At 44.3% G+C, this 15,067-nt stretch overlaps 1 protein-coding gene across 1 annotated transcript; it reads right to left on the bottom strand.

Annotated features, from left to right (window-relative positions):
- Window positions 1-8,370: 8,370 nt before the first annotated feature.
- On the bottom strand, window positions 8,371-13,173 carry LOC119287619 (probable LRR receptor-like serine/threonine-protein kinase At1g05700). Its single transcript, XM_037567202.1, has 12 exons — window positions 13,086-13,173; window positions 11,945-13,000; window positions 11,684-11,822; window positions 11,458-11,529; window positions 11,237-11,308; window positions 11,078-11,158; window positions 10,783-10,943; window positions 10,390-10,634; window positions 10,180-10,306; window positions 9,887-9,955; window positions 9,596-9,788; window positions 8,371-9,217 (listed from the first exon to the last, which is right to left on the bottom strand). Exons 1-12 carry the CDS (start codon window positions 13,171-13,173, stop codon window positions 8,728-8,730), a joined length of 2,793 nt encoding a protein of 930 aa, XP_037423099.1. The 3' UTR covers window positions 8,371-8,727.
- Window positions 13,174-15,067: the final 1,894 nt, after the last annotated feature.

Here is a 15,067-nt window from a genome sequence, read left to right as displayed (position 1 = left end):
GAGCCTATGATAAAAGCATAGGGGACGACCTTCGTCCTTCCTCTTTCTTCTGCCGTGGTCGAGCTTTAAGTCTTAACTTCACGCCTTACAACTCAGGCAAGAACTCCTTCTTTGGCTGATCCATCTTGGACACCTTCAAGATCATGTCAAGGTATGTGATCATTTGAAAGTACCATTAAGCATTTTGATCTATCCTTATAGATCTTGATGCTCAATGTTCAAGTAGCTTAATCCAGGCTTTCCATTGAAAAACACTTTCCAAATAACCCTATATGCTTTCCAGAAATTCTACGTCATTTCTGATCCATAATATGTCAACAACATATACTCATCAGAAATTCTATAGTGCTCCCACTCACTTCTTTTGGAAATACAAGTTTCTCATAAACTTTGTATACACCCAAAATCTTTGATCATCTCATCATAGCGTACATTCCAACTCCAAGATGCTTACTCCAGTCCTTAGAAGGATTGCTGGAGCTTTGCATACTTATTAGCATCTTTCAGGATTGACAAAACCTTCCCGTTGTATCACATACATCCTTTCCTCAAAAAAACATCGAGGAAACAATGTTTTGACATCCTATCTGCAAGATTTCATAAATAATGCAGTAATCGCTAATATAATTCCAACAGACTCTTAGCATCGCTACGAGTGAGAAAGTCTCATCGTAGTCAACTCCTTGAACTTGTCGGAAAACATCTTAACGACAAGTCAAGCTTTCTTAATGGTGATACTTACCATCATTGTCCGTCTTCCTTTTAAAATCCATATGTACCTAACAGCCTTACGACCATCAAGTAGTTCTTCCAAAGTCTACACTTTGTTTTCATATATGGATCCTCTCTTGGATTATATGGCCTCGAGCCATTTATCGAAATCCGGGCCCACCGTCGCTTCTCCATAGCTCGTAGGTTCATTGTTGTCTAGCAACATGACTTCCAAGACAGGATTACGTACCACTCTGAAGTAGTACGCATCCTTGTCATCCTACGAGGTTTGGTAGTGACTTGATCTGAAGTTTCATGATCACTATCATAAGCTTCCACTTCAATTGGTGTAGGTGCCACAGGAACAACTCCTGTGCCCTGCCACACGCTTGTTGAAGAGACGGTTCAATAACCTCATCAAGTCTCCACCATCCTCCCACTCAATTCTTTCGAGAGAAACTTTTCCTCGAGAAAGGACCCGATTCTAGAAACAATCCCTTATTGCTTTCGGATCTGAGACAGGAGGTATACCCAACTGTTTTGGGTGTCCTATGAAGATGCATTTATCCGCTTTGGGTTCGAGCTTATCAACCTGAAACTTTTTCACATAAGCGTCGCAACCCCAAACTTTTAAGAAATGACAGCTTAGGTTTCTCTAAACCATAGTTCATACGGTGTCATCTCATCGGAATTACGTGGTGCCCTATTTAAAGTGAATGTGGTTGTCTCTAATGCCTAACCCATAAACTATCGTGGTAATTCGATAAGAGACATCATGGTATGCATCATATCCAATAGGGTGCAGTTATGATGTTCGGACACACCATCACACTATGGTGTTCCAGGCTGTATTAGTTGTGAAACAATTTCCACAATGTCTTAATTCTGTGCCAAACTCGTAATTCAGATATTCATCTCTATGAGCACATCATAGATCTTTTATCCTCTTGTCACGACGATCTTTCAACTTCACCCTGAAATTACTTGAACCTTTCAATAATTCAGACTCGTGATTCATCAAGTAAATATACTCAACATCTACTCAAATCATCTGCGAAGTAAGAACATAACGATATCCACTACATGCCTCAGCACTCATTGGACTGCACACATCAAAATGTATTACTTCCAACAAGTTGCTTTCTGGTTCCATTTTACTGAAACCGAGGCTTTCAGTCATCTTGCCCATGTGGTATGATTTGCATGTCTCAAGTGATTCAAAATCAAGTGAGTCCAAACGGTCCATTTGCATGGAGTTTCTTCATGCATATACACCAATAGACATGGTTCGCATGTCTCAAACCTTTCAAAAACGAGTGAGCCCAAAGATCCATCAACATGGAGCTTCTTCATGCGTTTTATACCGATATGACTTAAGTGGCAGTGCCACAAGTAGGTGGTACTATCATTACTATCTTTTGGCATGAACATGTGTATCACTACGATCGAGATTCAATAAACCATTCATTTTAGGTGCAAGACCATTGAAGGTATTATTCAAATAAATAGAGTAACCGTTATTCTCCTTAAATGAATAACCGTATTGCGATAGACATAATCCAATCATGTCTATGCTCAACGCAAACACCAATCTCGATGGTAGAGGGAGTGTGCGATGCTTGATCATATCAACATTGGAAGCATTTCCAACACATATCGTCAGCTCACCTTTAGCTAGTCTCCGTTTATTCTGTAGCTTTTATTTCGAGTTACTAACACTTAGCAACTGAACCAGTATCTAATACCATGGTGCTACTAGGAGTACTAGTAAAGTACACATCAACACAATGTATATCCAATATACTTCTATCGACCTTGCCAGCCTTCTCATCTACCAAGTATCTAGGGTAATTCTGCTCCAGTGGCTGTTCCCCTTATTACAGAAGCACTCAGTCTCGGGTTTGGGTTCAACCTTGGGTTTCTTCACTAGAGCAGCAGCTGAATTGCCGTTTCATGAAGTATCCCTTTGTTCCCTTGCCCTTCTTGAAACTAGTGGTTTCACCAACCATCAACAATTGATGCTCCTTCTTGATTTCTACTTTCGTGGTGTCAAACATCGCGAATATCTCAAGGATCATCATATATGTCCCCGATATATTATAGTTCATCACGAAGATCTAGCAGCTTGGTGGTAATGACTTCGGAGAAACATCACTATCTCATCTGGAAGATCAACTCCCACTCGATTCAAATGATTGTTGTACTCAGATAATCTGAGCACAAGCACAACAATTGAGCTTTTCTACTTAGTTTGTAGGCTAAGAAAATCATCGGAGGTCTTATACCTCTTGACGTGGGCACGAGCCTGAAATCCCAATTTCAGCCCTCGAAACATCTCATATGTTTCGCGACGTTTCAAAACGTCTCCGGTGCCTCAACTCTAAACCGTTTAACTGAACTATCACGTAGTTATCAAAATGTGTATGTCAGATGTTCGCAACATCCACAGACGACGTTCTAGGTTCAGCACACTGAGCGGTGCATTAAGGACATAAGCCTTCTATGAAGTAATGAGGACAATCCTCAGTTTACGGACCTAGTCCGCATAATTGCTACTACCAACTTTCAACTAAATTTTCTCTAGGAACATATCTAAACAGTGGAACTAAAGCGCGAGCTTCGACATAATTTGCGAAGACCTTTTGACTATGTTCAGGATAATTAAGTTCATCTTATGAACTCCCACTCAGATAGACATCCCTCTAGTCATCTAAGTGATTACATGATCTGAGTCAACTAGGCCGTGTCCGATCATCACGTGAGACGGACTAGTCATCATCGGTGAACATCTTCATGTTGATCGTATCTACCATATGACTCATGCTCGACCTTTCGGTCTCTTGTGTTCCGAGGCCATGTCTGTACATGCTAGGCTCGTCAAGTCAACCTAAGTGTTTCGCGTGTGTAAATCTGTCTTACACCCGTTGTATGTGAACGTTAGAATCTATCACACCCGATCATCACGTGGTGCTTCGAAACAACGAACTGTCGCAACGGTGCACAGTTAGGGGGAACACTTTCTTGAAATTATTATGAGGGATCATCTTATTTACTACCGTCGTTCTAAGTAAACAAGATGCAAAAACATGATAAACATCACATGCAATCAAATAGTGACATGATATGGCCAATATCATATTGGTCCTTTTGATCTCCATCTTCGGGGCTCCATGATCATCATCGTCACCGGCATGACACCATGATCTCCATCATCATGATCTCCATCATCGTGTCTTCATGAAGTTGTCTCGCCAACTATTACTTCTACTACTATGGCTAACGGTTAGCAATAAAGTAAAGTAATTACATGACGTTTATGTTGACACGCAGGTCATAAATAAATTAAGACAACTCCTATGGCTCCTGCCGGTTGTCATACTCATCGACATGCAAGTCGTGATTCCTATTACAAGAACATGATCAATCTCATACATCACATATATCATTCATCACATCCTTTTGGCCATATCACATCACATAGCATACCCTGCAAAAACAAGTTAGACGTCCTCTAATTGTTGTTTGCATGTTTTACGTGGCTGCTATGGGTTTCTAGCAAGAATGTTTCTTACCTACGCAAACACCACAACGTGATATGCCAATTGCTATTTACCCTTCATAAGGACCCTTTTCATCGAATCCGATCCGACTAAAGTGGGAGAGACAGACACCCGCTAGCCACCTTATGCAACTAGTGCATGTCAGTCGGTGGAACCAGTCTCACGTAAGAGTACGTGTAAGGTCGGTCCGGGCCACTTCATCCCACGATGCCGACGAATCAAGATAAGACTAGTAACGGCAAGCATATTGAACAAAATCAATGCCCACAACTACTTTGTGTTCTACTCGTGCATAGAAACTACGCATAAACCTAGCTCATGATCCCACTGTTGGGTAACGTAGCAATAATTCAAAATTTTCCTACGTGTCACCAAGATCAATCTATGGAGTCATCTAGCAATGAGGGAGGAGTGGATCTACACACCCTTGTAGATCGCGCACGGAAGCGTTCAAGAGAACGGGGTTGATGGAGTCGTACTCGTCGTGATCCAAATCACCGATGATCCTAGCGCCGAACGGACGACACCTCCACGTTCAACACACATACGGAGCAGCGACGTCTCCTCCTTCTTGATCCAGCAAGGGGAAAGGAGAGGTTGATGGAGATCCAGCAGCACGACGGCGTGGTGGTGGAAGTAGCGAGATTCCAACAGGGCTTCGCCAAGCGCTGCGGGAGGAGGGAGATGTGTCATGGGAGGGAGAGGGAGGCGCCAGGGCTTAGGTTGGGCTGCCCTCCCTTCCCCCCCACTATATATAGGGCCAAGGGAGAGGGGGGAGGCGCAGCCTTGGCCCTTCCTCCAAGGAAGGGTGCGGCCAGGGAGGAGTCCCTCCTCCCCAAGGCACCTCGGAGGTGCCTTCCCCCTTTAGGACTCTTCCTCTCCCTCATATCTTGGCGCATGGGCCTCTAGGGGCTGGTGCCCTTGGCCCATATAGGCCAAGGCGCACCCCCTACAGCCCATGTGGGCCCCCGGGGTAGGTGGCCCCACCCGGTGGACCCCCGGGACCCTTCCGGTGGTCCCGGTACAATACCGGTGACCCCGAAACTTGTCCCGATGGCCGAAACTGCACTTCCTATATATAATTCTTTACCTCCGGACCATTCCGGAACTCCTCGTGACGTCCGGGATCTCATCCGGGACTCCGAGCAACTTTCGGGTTACCGCATACTAATATCTCTATAACCCTAGCGTCACCGAACCTTAAGTGTGTAGACCCTACGGGTTCGGGAGACATCCAGACATGACCGAGATGACTCTCCTGCCAATAACCAACAGAGGGATCTGGATACCCATGTTGGCTCCCACATGTTTCACGATGATCTCATCGGATGAACCACGATGTCAAGGACTTAATCAATCCCGTATATAATTCCCTTTGTCTAGCGGTACGATACTTGCCCGAGATTCGATCGTCGGTATCCCGATACCTTGTTCAATCTCGTTACCGGCAAGTCTCTTTACTCGTTTTGTAACACATCATCCCGTGATCAACTCCTTGATCACATTGTGCACATTATGATGATGTCCTACCGAGTGGGCCCAGAGACACCTCTCCGTCACATGGAGTGACAAATTCCAGTCTCGATTCGTGCCAACCCAACAGACACTTTCGGAGATACCCGTAGTGTACCTTTATAGCCACCCAGTTACGTTGTGACGTTTGGCACACCCAAAGCACTCCTACGGTATCCGGGAGTTGCACAATCTCATGGTCTAAGGAAATGATACTTGACATTAGAAAAGCTTTTGCATACGAACTACACGATCTAGTGCTATGCTTAGGATTGGGTCTTGTCCATCACATCATTCTTCTAATGATGTGATCCCGTTATCAATGACATCCAATGTCCATGGTCAGGAAACCGTAACCATCTATTGATCAACGAGCCAGTCAACTAGAGGCTGACTAGGGACATGGTGTTGTCTATGTATCCACACATGTATCTGAGTTTCCTATCAATACAATTCTAGCATGGATAATAAACGATTATCATGAATAAGGAAATATAATAATAACTAATTTATTATTGCCTCTAGGGCATATTTCCAACACATAGGTTAACAGGTCTGCGATGTGTGAGTTACCATGCTATTCACGAAAAAGTTACCAAGGGATATTTCATCAGCCACCCCCACCCCCACCCCCAACCAAGGGATGTTACCAGAGTATATTTTTAGTAACTTTTTTCACGGATCAAAGTTATCATGGTGTTTCTACCTAAGATATCATGCCCGGGGCGCGTATATTATCACACTATTTACAGAGAAGTTATCGGTGCTATGTTTTCAACAATATTTTTCCACGGTCAAATTTACCGTGTGTTTGTACCTAAGTTATGAAGTCTGGGAACCTATATTATCATGCTATTTACAAAAAGGACGACAGTGCTATCCGTTTCTAATCAACATAACCGAACGACGCGGTTCCTGCACAGTGTATGAAACAATCGCTATTTCATTCCATCATAGCACGAGTGAACTTAGTTTAAATGATTTAAGTATGCATGCATACAGATGAGACGAAATAGCTGACATCAGGCATGATTCCATGGGTTAAAGAACTTCTTCCCCGGGTTAAAATTACCATGATGGTTTGTACGTGAGTTATCAACTACAAGTGCGTAAATTATCATATTATGTACACATAAGTTATCGAAGAAAATGTTTGAAAAAAAACCTTTTCCCCATGTCAAAAATTAACACGGTGTGTATTAAGTTATCCAATAAGATGTGTTTAATTACTATACTATTTACACAAAAGTTATTAAGGTGTATTTCACCCAAAAAACTCTTGGTAAAAAAACGACAATATTTATACCCGGCTGCTTTCTAAACCAAATTGCTCTTGCATCGACATTAGTGAGATCAGCTGGCGGTAATAAATGTACATGTTTAGCCCATTGTCTAAGAGGGTGCTTGGATACGTTTTAGTCCCATGACTAAAAGTAGTGGGACTAAAACTTACTAGCCTCACCCATGCTTGGATCCCAATACTAAAGAGACTAAAATCAAGTTATTGAACATTTATTATCCTTCAAACCCTTCAATCCAGAACTCGCATGTGTTAAAGAAGAGGAATTAAATGAGAAGAGAGAGGGCTAATACATATTTTAGTAGGTTTCCTACGATTAAAATTTTTTAGCCTCCAGACTTATCCTAGCCTCTCTTTAGTCAGGGATGCTTGGAACTTTAGCTTTTAAAAGAGACTATTTTTAGTCAGACTAAAAATAGTCTCTTGGATCTAAGCATGCTCTGACTCCCCTCCCCGCATACAACATTTCTCTCCTTCTCCATTCAATGAGCCCGTCTCTATAAAAAATGGTACTACTAGTACATGCGTGTACCTACTAGTATCTGACTATAATACTACATGCTAAGAGTGTACCTACTAGCTAGCTATGCATGCATGCTGCCGGTTGCTAATCCTCTTTTTCTACTACGTATTACACACTGGTAACGTGTAGCATCGATAGATGTGCTCACATGGAGAGAGAGGGGGGCCAACACCGCATTCAGAGGACCACGGGGATGTACAAGGACAGCATGTAGAAGCGGGCAGGCAGACAGCGACATGGTGTGGTAGGACCGCCGCCCGATCAGGATCCAACGTTGCCTGATTTCGTCCAGATCTGTTGCAAACGGACAGTCGGCAGGAAATTAGCTTTTGCCTTATCTAAAATATAATCGTTCCACTTTGCAACTCTGTTTTCCACCACGCCCCTTTCCCCTGCTCCAGGTGTGCCATCATTTCCGGCCTAATTGAGAGGCACACAGGTTACCCACCCCAACCCCCTCCCCCGAACCTAATCCCTTGCCTCTCACCGATGTCAATTATGTATTTCTATAACCACTCCGAAGAAGTTGCCTACCTCGACTAAGTCGGCTGCTGCCGCTGCTCTGCTGTCGAGGCCATTACGCCTTCGTCCTAACCACACCAACAGGAAGAAGAATCAGCATACAGATCACATTAGAAGCCAACAAGGTGAGTGCCTCTCCTTTATCTGAGAATCTAGTTATCTTTATGTATAAACCACGTGAGGATCGTCACTATTTCAGGTTGTATTTTCTCTTAGCAAATCATATTGTGCTTTCTCGACGAAGATTATTTTGCCATCACATTTTCATGTGACACTATCATCTGAATCAAAAAAAGGTCACACTTATCGATGATGTTGTACGGTTCACCCAATAGAGAATCTTCATCCTCGTTAGTCAAGTCATCTTCTAAACTTGAAAAATCAAGATACATCAAGTATTATATACTTCATCTCAGTATCACTCATATTGTCTAGAAAACCCAACAGAACACATTAAATGTCTGAACATTTGTACATTTTCACTTCCTCTAATAATAACGACATTTATCGTGTAAGAAAATTTTGAATTCCCTTGAGTGAAAACAAAGAATACTCGCAGAAGAGAGGTGGAAGCAATCAACTAATCATTGTTTAAATCCTCACCTAACAGCTGGACCAGTAGACACTATAGACACCCTGCCCAAATGCTCTTGCTCGAATGCAGTGCTGCTCTGGCTCACATCAGTAGACATGCCAGTGTCGTACCGACCATAGTCGTTCATGCTGCCACCGCTCCCGGGCGTGTAAAACCCTGCATTCACATTGTCGTGTGCAGCCTCGAGCTCAAGGCACTCATGTAGCACTGCTACCACTTCAGTCATCGTGGGCCTCTCTCCAGGCTTCTGGGATGTACACTTCAACGCGGTGTCTGCAATTTTCCACACGCTATTGACATCGTAATCACCACGCATGCGCGCATCCACCACATCCTCGATGTTACCACGGGCAAGGCGTTGCCGCACCCACTGAACAATGCTCGTCGGCTCAGGGTCATTCAGGATGTGTCGTTGCCCTGTGACCAGCTCTAGTAGCACTACCCCAAAGCTAAAGACGTCACTCTTGTTGGTCAGCTGAAATGTACCATGGTACCTAGTAAAGTATGTATGAAATACGTCAATGGGTCTGGTTCCAAGAACAATCATGCAGGTCAAGTTCTTCAAGATATTTTTGGCTCAAACGAATTTCACAATAATTTGCAGATAGTCCAGAAATCAATTTGATTCTTGCGTAAATCAGGTTTTTTTCTTAAATGGCTAAGTTGAATGTCAAATTTTCAAATTTAAGGGACTGTTTACTGAATTTTGTTCTCCCTAGGAGAAAAGGTAGATCATACGTACATTATGAGCCTGCATGTATGTTGAATCGCACCAACTTTTAGACAATCGAAAATATATTACTCCAGTTGTTCATCGTAGCTGAGAAGGTTTTTAGAGCATCATCTGAAACAATAGACAATTGTGCACTTACTCAGGGTCAAGGTAACCGAGTGTGCCAACCACCCTTGCTGTGGAAACATGTGTATCGCTGTTGCTATTGAAAGCCTTGAGTAGGCCAAAGTCAGCAATCTTAGCCTCCAGGTTTGCATTCAACAAGATGTTTGACGTCTTCACGTCCCTGTGAACGAGGGGCGGGTTACACCCCTTGTGCAGATACTCAAGCCCTGAATGCATCCACGTGACACATCATCAACTACATCACAATGCAAATCTGCGTCTTCTATATGCAATGAGATGTGGTAAAACCTAATTAAAAGCTTACCTTGTGCGGATTCCAAGGATATACGAAGTCTTTGTCTCCAGGTTAAAGCTCTCATGGTGTTATCTTTCCCTGCAATGCAAATATAATAAGCTGAATCACATGTACTGGTATTTTTCTCAGATGCTTCTCACTTTTACAACTATATATATTTATGTTACATAAAAATATTACTCCCTCCTACCAAAATATAGGACGTTTTTGTAGTTGCAAAGGCGTCTTATATTTTGGTACAGAGGTAGTATTTATGTTGATACAGGCTTGAAGTTTGATGATTTGAGTAATGTTATTAATACCTCTAAGATGTTCGTCTAGGGCTCCTTCAGACATGTACTCGTAGACAAGAGCCATGTATTTCATGTCTTTGCAGTAGCCAATCAAGGAAACAAGATTCTTGTGGTGAATTTTTGCCAAGGTCTGAGCCTGAAACCGAAAAGATCCATGCACATTACCAAACTGAATCGCATTAGTATACTTAACCTTGAGCAGATCACATTAATTCTCACCTCTGCCAAGAATTCTTGTTCACCTTGATCTGAAGATTCAGACCGCAGTTTGACAGCCACTTGTGTGCCATTCTCCAACGAACCATGATAAACTTTCCCAAACCCCCCTTTACCAATTACTCGCTCGAAGCCGTTTGTGATGGCCTCTAATTCACTATATGTGAACCGGCGGTTATCCAGTCGCAACGAGTTGTGCCCCATGATACTCACCTCATCTAGTTGCTTGATATTGCCGCTTGTCCTTCCTTCATACAGAAATCACACCAACAGATGTTACTTAATCACTTCACACTTGCATTCGTGATGAAGAGGCCGGGATAATGAAACTTTTTATTTTCTAAGAACACTTGCAGTCTTGAGTCTAGTGTTATGTATTTTTGCATGGTTTCTTACCTTGCCTTCTCCTTCTCATGCAAATGAGAACTGACAGTAGCAGAATCACTAGTACTGCAACTATGGGAACAACAACATAGACGGCAACCATAGAGCCTCTCTTCTTTTGTGGAGGCTGACAATAGTTTCCGCTGCTGCAGAGGTTCGGATTGTTACCATATCTAGCGAATGAAAGAAAAAGATAAGTAAATCATGTTGATTAAGTAAGATATATAAAATGTATGTTGAAGAGAAAGGTCAAATAAGATCATAGAACTATACCATTGAAAAAATTGTGATGCTAGAGGGTACTAACCTAAGTGTTAGGGAGCCATCTTGAGTTCTTTTCACAAGCCCAGGAGGTATTGATCCACTGAGTAGATTGTCTGTCAGATCTCTGAATGAAACACAACAGGTTTTTTATGCCAAGTTTACTACGAATGGATTTAAAAAGCCCATACCACAGATTACTTACAGAAGTGTGAGCGACGACAACTGCGAGAAGGTGTCAGGAATTGAGCCCGTAAGATTATTGCGTGACAAATCCCTATGAACTCGCAAAATTCCAGTTAAACAATTTGATTGCTTCTCGATAAAATTAGCATTGCAATGACTAGCTTAACAGTCTCTCTTACAAGTACTGTATTTACTGCCAAGAAAAAAACTTACAACTTACATAAAAAGAAAAAAACTTACAAGTACTGTAGACCTTTGAGGCCGGCAAACGAAGATGACAAGTTGCCGCTGAGGCCACTGGAAGATAGATTCCTGCAGCATATATACAACTGCAGCTCAGAAAACTCATTCCGGTTACTACTACTAATACTACTTTTTAAGTTTTAACAGGAAACAGAACATTCAGAAACTTATAACTCGCAAGACTTTTAACAGGAAACAGAACATTCAGAAACATATAACTCACAAGCCTGTGACACTTGGTGGGCTGGAAACAGCATAGCTGCAACCCAATCCTTTCCACGCGAAATTCTTGGGCACGCAGGGATCGCCCATCCAGTTCTTCTTCACCTGGTACTTGCCTCTGATCGCCGCGATGGCAGACACTGTTACATTTCTCAGCAGCAGCAACACAAAAATCTGTCAGCTGAGTATAATTAACTGCTTCATTGATCGTCCTGAGTGAGACACTACATCTGAAATCTGAAGAACATAACTGCTTGCTTACCATCCTGAGTGGCCGTGGTTATGCCGGTGGTGGGCAGGACGGAGAAGATCTCGAGGGCGTTGAGGATGGGCGGGAGCGTGGAGTTGGCGGTGGCGTTGAGCGAGACGTTGTACTGGTGGTGCCCGTTGTTGGGGAAGCTGCTGAAGACGGCGTTGGTGTAGAGGTACTGCGGCGTGAAGCCCTTGCCGAGCCAGAGCTGGCCGTTGAGGGTGACGTAGAACTGCCGCACCGCGTTGACGGGGAGAGGCTGCAGCTCCGAGAAGTGCAGGATGCAGATGTACCCGGGATCTGGGTTGTTGGCGCTGGGCTCGGCGTCCCAGCTGAACACGACGGGGCTGGAGGAGTTGACGGGCGTGATGGCCGTCTGCATCACGGCGGACGGCGCGTCGAAGCTGTCGTCGTCGATGTTCTGCACCTTCTTGGCCGTCGAGACCTCCGTCCACTCCGCCCGCTTGCTCATTGGGATCCAGAAGCGGTCGTGCGGGTCGTCGGGGTACCTAAGGACCACGCCATCGTCCCGGCCAAAGTTGGCTCTGCTGAGAAGAACCAGCCCCTGCGTCGCGTTGGCCATCGGGTAGAGCCCGTTCTTGAGGGGCCTCAGGTCGAGGGCCGAGATGAACGGCGTCCCGGAGCCGGTGTTCACGAGGCAAACCTGCACGGACTCACCAGGGACGACGGCGATGATCTCATAGATCACCGGCGTGTTGGCGTTCGAGATGTTCACGGTCGTCCAGTAGTTGACGCCAACATGCAGGTCGAAGACAGGCGCCCTGTCGAGGCCGTCGTAGTTGCCGTACCAGAACTTGGCCCGGATGAGGTACTTGAGCCCGGCCACGAGGGACTGGAGCGTGTAGCAGCTGCGCGTGCCTGCGCCACCGCCGAAGCTGCGCACGTTGTGCCAGCTCCTGCCCATCGTCGGCGTGATGTACTCGGATGACATGTTGTAGTTGGTGCCGGCGTCGATGAAGCCTCCGTCCGAGGTGAAGCGCAGCTTGGTGACGCCGTCCACGTAGCCCGCGGCGCTCTCTGGCAGACCACAGTCTAAGTTTATGAAACCTGCACGGTGGACGCAAAAATAAGCTGTGGCAATGTTTGTGAAGGTAATGCCATGAAACGTCGCAAGCATGTACGATGGGCTCACCTAAGTTATCGACCTGCCCATGGACTTGAAGAACGCCGCCGCCGCCCGCGATGCCCAGAAGAAGCAGCAACAGCCACCGGGCCGCCATTGCTCTCCGCAGCTGTCCTTCCATGGTGCGTGCATGTGCCAGCAGCTATACACTGGGACATAGATTATATGCACGTACAAACGTAAGTCTAACCATCTTGTCTAGGACTAATAATTCAAACACCACATGTCAATCAGTTCATAGAAATGGGTGTTGTACAAGTTAATTACCCAGTTGGGCCCGATCACATGGGTGATGGGTTGACTTGCATCCTGAGTCAGTCAACCACCCTGCTGGGTCTGGTTGGACGTGCATGGATGCCCCAAGCTTGGTGACTAGACTTCTCACCTTTTCCTCAGGCTTAGAAGGTTGACTTTTGATATGAGTCTGGAGCTCTTTTTTGTGATAAAGGACGCTTTTATTAACTGAAAAGGTAGTATAATCAAATACTACGAAACAATTGAGCAACACCCGTTCTCTACATAGCTAAGATGCACACATCGACACTCCAATAGTCTAACCAGAAAATAAAAACGACATAACAGCAACAGTAAAACCATAGCAGACTGGAAGACCGACACTATGCCTATGTCTAGGCTCTTCAACCTAGCGGCCGGCTGCTCTCCAAATTAGGTACTTGAAGTCTTGGCTTGAGGCCTTGCAAGATGAGCCCATTGGACTGCGGATGAGCCACTGACGCAATGAGCCAGATTCCTTCCTCCTGGCAGTATTCAGCTAATTCTCATTGCGAGAGGTTGGATCCAATGTCAGTGATAATACCATACATGATGCCAAATCTTGTGATCATATCTCTGCCAAACTTGAGGGCCGTTGCTCTCCTGATGGGCTTGGCTTCAATGCACTTTGTGAACTTATCCGCCATAACTAGAAAATGCATGTATCTGCCAGTAGCCGGCCTGAACGGTCCAAGATATCAAGTCCCCACATGGCAAAGGGCGAGGTGATAGGGATGGTCCTCAAAGCTTGAGCCGGCATATGAGGCTACCTGGAGTAAAGCTGGCATCTGACACAGGTCTTAACCAAAAGCTCCACATCAGCAGTGATGTTAGCCAGAAGAAACCGTGCCGAGAGGCTTTGGAGCTATCTAGCAGAGGCATGATGTCCATACACGGTCAAAAAACATACACGGTCAAGTATTGCATACGGTCTCGAAAAAAAAGTATTGCATACAGGACACTCAAGCAGTAGATTTGATATCTCAAATCACTAGGGAGCAAATAGGGATTTTAAAAACAAACAACCCATCATTTTATATAAACTATGTTAGCTTTTACTCCTTCACCCTGTTACTCAAAGCATAAGCTATGATTCTCACAAAAAAAAGATTACGCAACAGAACAGTGCTTCATTAAGTTACTTGCTATTTTTTTTCGAAGAACGAAATATTCTTTCCCCCCCAAACAAAGCAAGATTTCAAAGCCATACATTAATTCCTGAATCAAAATGAACAACTAGGTTGCGGTCATTCGCAATTTAGAATGCCAAAGACATGCGACATCTCAAAAACATGACAAGTAAAATAGTTGCATGACAATCTCTAAAGCATTACACCCAAGTCACAAAGTGCCATGTTTCCAGCTTTGCACAGTGACAAGAAAGGCGCCACAAAAAATCTGAAGGGGCACGACAATCTAGTCAACCTTGTCCACAATGTCCACAAGGTCACTGGAGGGATCCGTCAAGAACAGAAAATGGTCAAAAGGTTATCACCATCAGCAGCTGTAAATTCAAGTTGAGCATTTGGAGAAGACCTGCTATCAACATGTAGCTGACTGTGTTGATCAGCTACCCATGCCTAAGTATATTGGTCCTTGACACCAAATCTCACTAACTCGAGCACTTTACCATTCAGGAGAAAGAACTTGGCAAAATTGACATCTGATCTGCTGCCAACATAGAACTTCAACTCAACTTCTCTGAGATGATCGAGGCA

This window comes from Triticum dicoccoides, chromosome 1A (assembly GCF_002162155.2).
Source record: "Triticum dicoccoides isolate Atlit2015 ecotype Zavitan chromosome 1A, WEW_v2.0, whole genome shotgun sequence".
NCBI lineage: Eukaryota > Viridiplantae > Streptophyta > Magnoliopsida > Poales > Poaceae > Triticum > Triticum dicoccoides.
Note: the sequence above shows the minus strand (reverse complement) of the source record. Positions and strands in the feature narration are given on the sequence as shown.

What these genes read in the sequence shown, in the direction of transcription:
- LOC119287619 (XM_037567202.1), bottom strand. Translation starts at nt 13,173, where the DNA reads ATGGCGGCCCGGTGGCTGTTGCTGCTTCTTCTGGGCATCGCGGGCGGC. An exon ending in TGGGCAGGTCGATAACTTAG is followed by an intron (nt 13,001 to 13,085) that starts GTGAGCCCATCG and finishes TCCACCGTGCAG; the next exon opens with GTTTCATAAACTTAGACTGT. An exon ending in CTCAAAGGTCTACAGTACTT is followed by an intron (nt 11,309 to 11,457) that starts GTAAGTTTTTTT and finishes GCGAGTTCATAG; the next exon opens with GGATTTGTCACGCAATAATC.